The following is an 8884-nucleotide window of genomic DNA, read 5'->3' on the forward strand; positions in this document are numbered from 1 at the left end:
ACTTAAAAGAAGTGGTGAGGCGGCCTTCTGCTGTTATGCACCCAAAATCTGGAATAGCCTGCCAATAGGAATTCGCCAGGCAAATACAGTAGAGCACTTTAAAACACTGCTGAAAACACATTACTTTAACATGGCCTTTTTATAACTTCACTTTAACTTAATACTGATACTCTGTATGTTCAATTCTTCATAATAACTATTTACAGTGGCTCCAAAATCCATACTGACCCCTACTCTCTCTTCCGTTTCTTTTTCCGGTTTCTTTGTGGTGGCGGCCTGCGCCACCACCACCTACTCAAAGCATCATGATGCACCAACATTGATGGACTGAAAGCCAGAAGTCTACGTGACCATCATCATCAGGTCCTTCCATGAAAACCCTAAATACAAAGAGGACTGTTTGACTTATGTTAGGTAGATTGCCCAGAGGGGACTGGGCGGTCTCTTGGTCTGGAACCCCTACAGATTTTATTTTTTCTCTAGCCTTTGGAGTTTTTTTTTTGTTTTTCTGTCCACCCTGGCCATCGGACCTTACTCTTATTCTATGTTAATTAATGTTGACTTATGTTTATCTTTTATTGTGTCTTCTATTTCTCTATTCATTTTGTAAAGCACTTTGAGGTACATTTTTTTGTATAAATATGTGCTATATAAATAAATGTTGATTGATTGATTGATAATAATAGTATTAATAAATCCGCGATGTAGTGGGGGCGCAATAGCTGAACCGCGATAGAGTGGGGGATTACTGTATTTCAATACAGAATAATAATTGATTGTCTTCTTACAAAGCTTTAACAAGTCATGTTGCTTACACAGCTCTTTTTTGATCCTGTCTGTAAAAAAAATGTGCAAACTTGTGGTCAGAAATTTTTATTTCAGTCCCATCAGAAGAGCTATACAAAATAGTGATGAAGCAGAATCATCGCAAAAAAAAAAAAAAAAAAAAAAGCAAAAAGGACAACAGGACCCAAAGAGGGGAAACCTTCAGCCACCTCCATGTACAAGATCATGTTAAAAAGGCTTATTAACTATGAGTGACTTTTTTTCTTAATTGAAGCAATACGTTTCTGCGGGCAGGAGTAGGACAAAACCATTAGTTTGCGAGTGGGACAAATGAGGCCAAGTGGATGGAGTACTGTGGGAGCGGGTGATCATGGGTATAATAAAAATCAGTCCAGCGCAGACCTCTACTCAAAGTCAAAAAAGCAAATAAATCCCCATTAATGCAGTACTTGCTTGGGTCTGGGTCTGTAAAATCTTGCATTGCATGTGCTCTAAAGGATAGCACTATTATTTTGTACAAAAGATTAGTGGTATCGCCTGCCCTTGTGGGAACATGCTTTTTATATAATTTGCAGTGCACACTACTCGGCTTCCTGTCTGACTTTAAATAGCCAAAATATGTCCACACTACCAAATTCTTCTGACCATTCTTTTCAACAATTTTCTCATCTTTTGAGCCTTGGGTTGTGTCTGCTGGGGTGTCTTCTTTGATTTTTATGAGTTTTCTTTAACATATACTATCATCATTTTTTCATTTATTTTGCTCTCTCTCCTAACGTACTGGCTTGCAAGGTTGCTGTAACACATGTACTGCTGTTAGGTGCTACTCCTACACTAAATCCTGTGTGGATCAACCTAACCTGACGTGGCTATAACTCTATTCCATCCACATGATTGGTTCATTCCTCTCATTAGCACTGGCTTTTCATAATGTCAGTTAAAAAATGGATGGAATGAGTTATATCGACGTTGTATCAATCATGTCTTATGTTTCTATCAATGAAAAGTTATTTCATGAAAATCATCTTTATTGTTTTATTGCCCAGCCCTACTCTCATCTATACTAATAAAAGGCAAAGCCCTCACTGTCTCACTCACACACTTATCACTAATTCTCCAACTTCCCGTGTAGGTAGAAGGCTGAAATTTGGTAGGCTCATTCCTTACAGCTTATTTTACAAAAGTTAGGCAGGTTTCATTTTGAAATTCTACGCGTAACGGTCATAACCTGGAACAGTCAATAGCACTGGGTTATAATACTTTTAAAGACTGCAAAAAACAAACAAAAAATAGGTGAATGTATAGGTGAAGCCCTGAAATAATGCCATGACAATGGTTGTGACTTTCTTGCTTTAAGTAAAAAAAAAAAAATATATATTAACAGTAAAAATGAAAGTAGAAAACACAAACACATACATTGTTTAGACTGGCTATACAAAATTATATATAAAAAAACTTATCAAGCCATAAAAAATACAAATTAACTGAAGAATTAAAGTTAAAATCAGAAAGACTGAACAACATAAGTTTTAAATGGTTTAACAATGTATTTACACATGGAATGTAATTGTTAAAGTCCATTATTCTTTTACCATTACAGTAAGAGGTTCTATAACAATGAAAAATTTGTATAGCAAAATAATTATATAAAATACTTTTAACAATAAATTCATTACATACCTTCTTAACTGGTGAAGTAGGAGTCACCTGAGTAGAGGATACCGTCACGCTGACTGGCTGTGTTGCGGTACTATTCGCATCATTTACAGGTGCAGAAGTTTTACTTTTTTCTAAAAGTAGTAAGGATAAAAAACACCACTAAGTAAAACATTAATTTCAAAATATATAAAAAAAAAAAACACAAGGTGTAGTGAAAGATGGAAAAGCCACGATTGAGAAGCACCTTCTGCTCATATCGGGTGTAAATATTCAATGACTTCTTTAGGCACTACAGAGATGAAGAAAACATAACTTAATTTGTAAAACTGCAAAACTTATTACTGCCATTTGCTTCGTGCAGAAAATAAGACTGATTTCTGGGCCAATGATGTTGAGATATTTATTTGAATTTACAAAATCTGTAAATAAAACTAGCATGACAAATCTACTAAGGTTATGCTAATAAAGCAGTTTATATAAACATCAACAGTAACAAAATAAATCTATAAATTATTGATCACTTGTAAACATTTGTTTTCAATCATAATTTTATTTCATGTTTTCTTAAGTTTTTATTACTGCAACTGCACAATGTAGAAATAATCAAAATATTAATTTTTATCAATTACATGCAGTCCTATTAGCCCAACTTCTGTCAGTCACACAACCCTGTACAGTTTAGACAATATACATTTGACTACTACTGTTAGCAGTCATGCACTGATGCCTATATATTGTGTGCCTTTCCTAAAAAAAAAAATAGAGAAACAATGGAAATTAAACCCACCACAAACTGGGTGTAACAAGACATTGAGGAAGGCAACACAAACCAACAGAAAATGGCCTCCAGATCAAAGAATAAAACTGCATTTTCTCTGATCAGAACACAGATCCAGAATTCATTACAACAATGCACTTATATTACCCAGCAATGGAAGAGGTCTTCTCTGTGGCCAGCACAAATATGGAAAAGCATCAAATCCCTGCGCTCAATAGTAAACTACCACCTAAACAAAATTAATTGAAAGGATAAATATTGTACGAAAGGCCAGTCAAATTGGCCTTGAAATTCCACATGAATTTATCTTACTAAAAAAATCCACAAATACAACTTAATCTCTGTTTGGAGTGGGGTGTCCTTTACTGTAACAAAAGCAGATGTTGGCAATATAGGCACTAATGAACACATACTCCCAACTGTGGTGTGTAAAAAAAAAAAAAAAAAGTAAGAACAAGAAGAAAGTAGCACACACCTTCAGCTATAGGTAAGTGACCTCAAAAGTTGCTTTCCTGACACTAATGGAAAGTAACTTATTTCTAAAACTGTCTAAATTATGACATACCCAAAGAGCAATCATCAGAAAACACACTTTGTTGAAAACATCAGTGCAACTGAAAACTCAGGTTTGTAAGAAGATACATTGGGAAGGAGCAAGACAGAGTAAGTTGGGGTAGGATTGTTTGAATTTCTTTTCACTTGTTACTTGTGGAGCTTTAGGTTTGCTATTTTGGAAGTACTGCAGCTAGGTTAATTGCAAGTTAAAAATCTTAGGAACTATAAATGACATCTTCTGATCCAGGCTCAAAAAGATTAAAAAATATCATCTAAAATGGATAAGTAAGATCACTGAACAAGGAAATTTATCCATTTTAGAGGATTTTTTTTTATCTTTTTGAGCCTGGATCAGAAGATATATACATTAGGGGGCTTCGCTCGCCAACCCCCGTGTTTGGTTTTCTGGATACACACTTGTAAGATTTTTTTTTTCTTTGAATTGTTGCTATTTCATTAGTTTCACTTTTATTTCAGAACTTCTGTAAAAACAATTTTTGGAATCTTTCCTGTCCCAATATGCTGAATCTTTTAAATGAGGTCTGTGAGACTTGTGTTTAATGACTTTCTACAATAATTTAGGATAGGTTTCTCTGTTTGGAATTTTAGCACAGACAAAATGATCCATATCAGCAGCAGTTTTTTTTTTTTTTTTGAGTTGTGTGCATGAAATTCTCTGACTTATACTAATTTCCTTTTGTTTGTACTGTGTTTATTTGTTTGTGTATCACACAGTGTAAGTTTTGGAAAAAAAAAAAAAAACTAAATGCTTATATTACCAGACAAACAAACTAGTGGAATTAATGATTAAAGATTATTAAAACCTGTAAAAAGAAATATACATGCACTTAAACAGTGTTTGATAGTATGTGAGAAAAATATTTTATGTTAGACATACAATAAAAACTACTTTTTTTCTACAATTATACAAAACTACATTGTAGAATAAATTACAAAGTATGAAAGCTTGCAATCAATATGAGAAGCATTTTATTCTCTTTTACGTTATATGCATTATGGACAAATATTTCCTGTACATATTTTATTAGTTGAAAAAAGTATTTATTTTGAGGAAATTTTATTAATTTATGGCCAGTGAACAATATGCCTATAAAAATGTATTTTTTAATAAAAAAATGAACAGGTAACAGCTGTGGTCTATATTTTAATAATAAAATACCAAATTTAACAATTTAATTTAGATAATATGTCAATGCCTTTATGTGGGAGCTATTAGTGTAACCGTTTTTTAAAAAGAATAAAAGAAAAAAAAAATGGAATAAGCCATCTCAATAAGTGTCAAAGTGAAATCTGTGATCGGTATTGGCCCTAGGAGGGGAGAAAAGAAAAGAAAAAAAAAACCCAGATCAGAGCATGCCTAAAAGACAGGATAAATTTAGCATTAGGAAACTACCTAACCAGAAATTCTCCACACCAGTTTCAAACCCCAATCCATTAAAAGAAAATCAAACCACCACAATCCACACTGATTTAACTGTGCTTAAATGGCAAAAACGAAGTATTTTAAGAAAGAGTCAGGGGAACCTGAGACTTGAAAATACATCTTAGGGAAAAAAAAAGATGCCACAACTAAAGTACACAAAAATTATTAAAAAGACTCAATAGCATTTGGTTGCTTTTGACATTTTGTGGCGTACAACTCAAAGATTATGCTCAATCAGTAAAGAGATAATGAGGGGTCATGCAGAATACTATGTTCATGTATAAATTTAAGTAGATTTTATCTGTAAATTCCAAGACTAAATGTCAAGATTGCAGAGCGATAAGCTATGAGTAATGAGTGAAGTAGCAATCTTTTCATTTTGACAATACAGAGACATGACATAATGTGATTAAAATTATGATATAGTAACTGGCATAGTGAATGCCATCCGTTACTTTAGGCTCTTGAACAAGAGCATGAGCATAGGGGCACACATGGATGCTATTTAAAGGTGAATTTCACACTAAAGCAAGTTTCAAGCAGAAACAAAAACACAAACAGCAGTTGTGAGTAGCAGTTTATTTTGACACAATGATGTTTTAAAACTGTAAAAAAGGCTGTACAGCAACCAGATATTCACAAAATCACAAACTAAAAAAAGACAAGACAGTCATCTGTTGACTCTGGTGCATGGCCTTATTAAACAGTAAGGCATATCAAACTGAAATGTATTATTTTGCAAACTGATGGTCAAAAAAGTCTCATAGTTCATGATGGTAAGATATACTATGATATTTTTGTCATTTTAGCTTGGTTATGTGCTATCATTTTTGTTTTTATGTACTACTAGCAAAATACCCGCGCTTCACAGCTGAGAAGTAGTGTGTTAAAGAAGTTATGAAAAAGAAAGGGAAACATTTTAAAAATAACATAACCTGATCGTCAATGTAATTGTTTTGTCACTGTTATGAGTGTTGCTGTCATCAAGGATTTGATTATCATTATTTCTTTCAATCAGGTTCGTAATTGGAGGACGTGTTGTTATGAAGTTACATTCCGTGTTTGTCAACCGTTGAAAAGATAACAGGTTTCATTCATCGAAGTGTTCACTACGCAAATCGCTACTCGTGAATGTAAGATGTAACTTGTGCTAAACGTACCATGGTGTGACGTAAAGGGATCCGACTGTAAAAAGTCAAGGAGGCGCGTATTTTGAAAGAAAGGTGAGAAAGAAAACTGTTTAAATAAAGAGCTAGGAAGGTGAATGGAAAGAAGCAGCCAGCGGTAAAGCAAGGAAGACTTCGTAATAAGGACAGTTCGGTTCACGTAGAAGATGTAACAATAAGATTGTTAAGCCTTATAATGTTCCCGCACGGAGGATTTAGAGAGACACACTGGGAGAAGAATAATCTGAACCTCTCTACAATTTTGCTTATTTTAGGGTTGTAATGTTTGTAATTTACATATCATCTGGTCGAGTGGCAGACCATGCATCTCATACCTAGGCCTTCAGTAGTGCTCTGTCTGAATCAACCCGCCCCTAAAAAACTAATTTATGGTTATAAAAACCATCTTAATATGCAGAAACATTATAAAGAGCCGTTGCATCGCAGATAGATAACTCCTGTAGCCACAATAAATGCCTTTATTGAATAGACAAACCAGGGGTGAACAAGTTCCTTTCTAATGCAACTACAGCTGCGACACACATGAAAAACATCAATAATAACTCAAAGTTTCAATATTATTTAGGAAACTTGCAACATTTTACTCACCAAAAATTCTGATTATTTGTAAACAAAATCCATCCTCCTCTCTTTCCTCAAAAACAGTTCAATTACTCTGTCGTACGGATTATCCGTGTGCTTTAGTTCCATCAAAAAGTCCTTTTCTATCGCCATCGAAGCTAATGCTGAAAGTCGAACCTGCCCTGTTGTATTTCTGGCAGAAGTTTTAATTTGCTTTTTGGCTGAAAATATCCGCTCGACAGCAGCAGTGTACACGGGAATAGTCACCGTAAAATATACCAATGTGAACAGCTGCCCCATGCTCTCATTCAGATTTTTCTGATGAAGGATGTCAAGGATATCAGTGTGAGATTTTCCTGCAAAATCATCCATAGCATACATTACAGTCAGTTCTGTTTTTAGCTGAGACAGAGCAGGAAATTTATCTTGTATTCCCGAAACTTCTGGGGGTCGAGGTGCGTGACAAACATCAGGTTTTCGTGGTCTTGAAATCTGGTCTGTGTCTGGCAAATATTGTCCAGAATCCTGCCATGGAGTTTGCCATAGTGTGCGCGAGGATTTTGCGCTCGGAGCGCCTGCGGTGCGTTCAGTGGCTTTGTAGAGTTCCTCATATCGCCTTCTATCCAATCAATGGGTCTGAATACGGTGACGTTGCCGTACGCCTGCTAGAGGGACCTACTGACTCCAACTCAAAATCTGAATGGTTGAAGCAACAGGTTAATCGACATTTATTCTGTGTTAGGGTGCCTGCACAACGAATTATGAAGGCCTCTCTGTCTGGCAACAAATGATGGCTGAAATATGATTGGTTAAATGCTTATTAAACGAAAATATATGTCTGGAAGCAGCACAACCATCGGAAAAGCTATGATAGGAAGCGGACAGACTATTTGGAATTATTTAATAAGTATTAATGGAAAAAATATAATTAACATCAGTTTGTGATTCAGATATTTTTTTAGGCCAGCAAAGAACGCATGACTTCGCCAGGTCTTTAGCATCGAGGCTTTATACCCTGCGTCTTCTCATTAAACTTGTATCTTACGAATATCTTGTGCGATCTTGCGATGTCCACGGCTTTATTCGATTTTAGCGCAGACCCGGCAGTTAAAAGAGGGAAGGTTTCTGCAGTAGCTGCACTTATGAATCTGCTAAGCACAGTCCTTCACCTGCGAATATTTACCTTATATGGGCAGGCACTCAATTACTTGGGAGGCGTGATGATGCGAGACGCAACTCTGCCTCACACGGCGACCGAGCTGCAGGCTATTTACAGTATATGGACGAAAGTAGGTTCAGTTATGACTGTTACGTGTAGAATTTCGAAATGAAACTTGCCCAACTTTTGAAAGTAAGCTATAAGGAATGAGCCTGCCAAATTTCAGCCTTCTACCTACACGGGTAGTTAGAGAATTTGTGAAGAGTGAGTGACTCAGGGCTTTGCCTTTTATTAGTATAGACTATCAAAATACCTGCTCTTTGCAGGGGAGAAGTAGTGTGTTAAAGTTATGAAAAAGAAAAGGAAACATTTTAAAAATAATGTAACATGATTGTCAATGTAAAGACACATTATATATATATATATATATATATATATATATATATATATACACACACACACACACACACACACACATACATACATACATACATATATACACAGTGGTGTGAAAAACTATTTGCCCCCTTCCTGATTTCTTATTCTTTTGCATGTTTGTCACACATAATGTTTTTAATCATCAAACACATTTAACCATTAGTCAAATATAACACAAGTAAACACAAAATGCAGTTTTTAAATGATGGTTTTTATTATTTAGGGAGAAAAAAATCCAAACCTACATGGCCCTGTGTGAAAAAGTAATTGCCCCTTGTTAAAAATAACCTAACTGTGGTGTATCACACCTGAGTTCA

The 8884-nt window shown here is 35.1% G+C and overlaps 1 protein-coding gene across 7 annotated transcripts in view; it reads right to left on the minus strand.

Annotated features, from left to right (window-relative positions):
* Nucleotides 1-8884, minus strand: part of ppp1r12a (protein phosphatase 1, regulatory subunit 12A) — a 309313-nt gene that overhangs the window by 123227 nt on the left and 177202 nt on the right. For all 7 annotated transcript variants that reach the window (XM_039761743.1, XM_039761744.1, XM_039761740.1 and 4 more), the window contains exon 9: nucleotides 2467-2576. In XM_039761743.1, coding sequence (XP_039617677.1) covers nucleotides 2467-2576 — 110 coding nt within the window. The remainder of the gene's footprint in view (nucleotides 1-2466; nucleotides 2577-8884) is intronic.

This window comes from Polypterus senegalus, chromosome 8 (assembly GCF_016835505.1).
Source record: "Polypterus senegalus isolate Bchr_013 chromosome 8, ASM1683550v1, whole genome shotgun sequence".
Taxonomy (NCBI): domain Eukaryota; kingdom Metazoa; phylum Chordata; class Cladistia; order Polypteriformes; family Polypteridae; genus Polypterus; species Polypterus senegalus.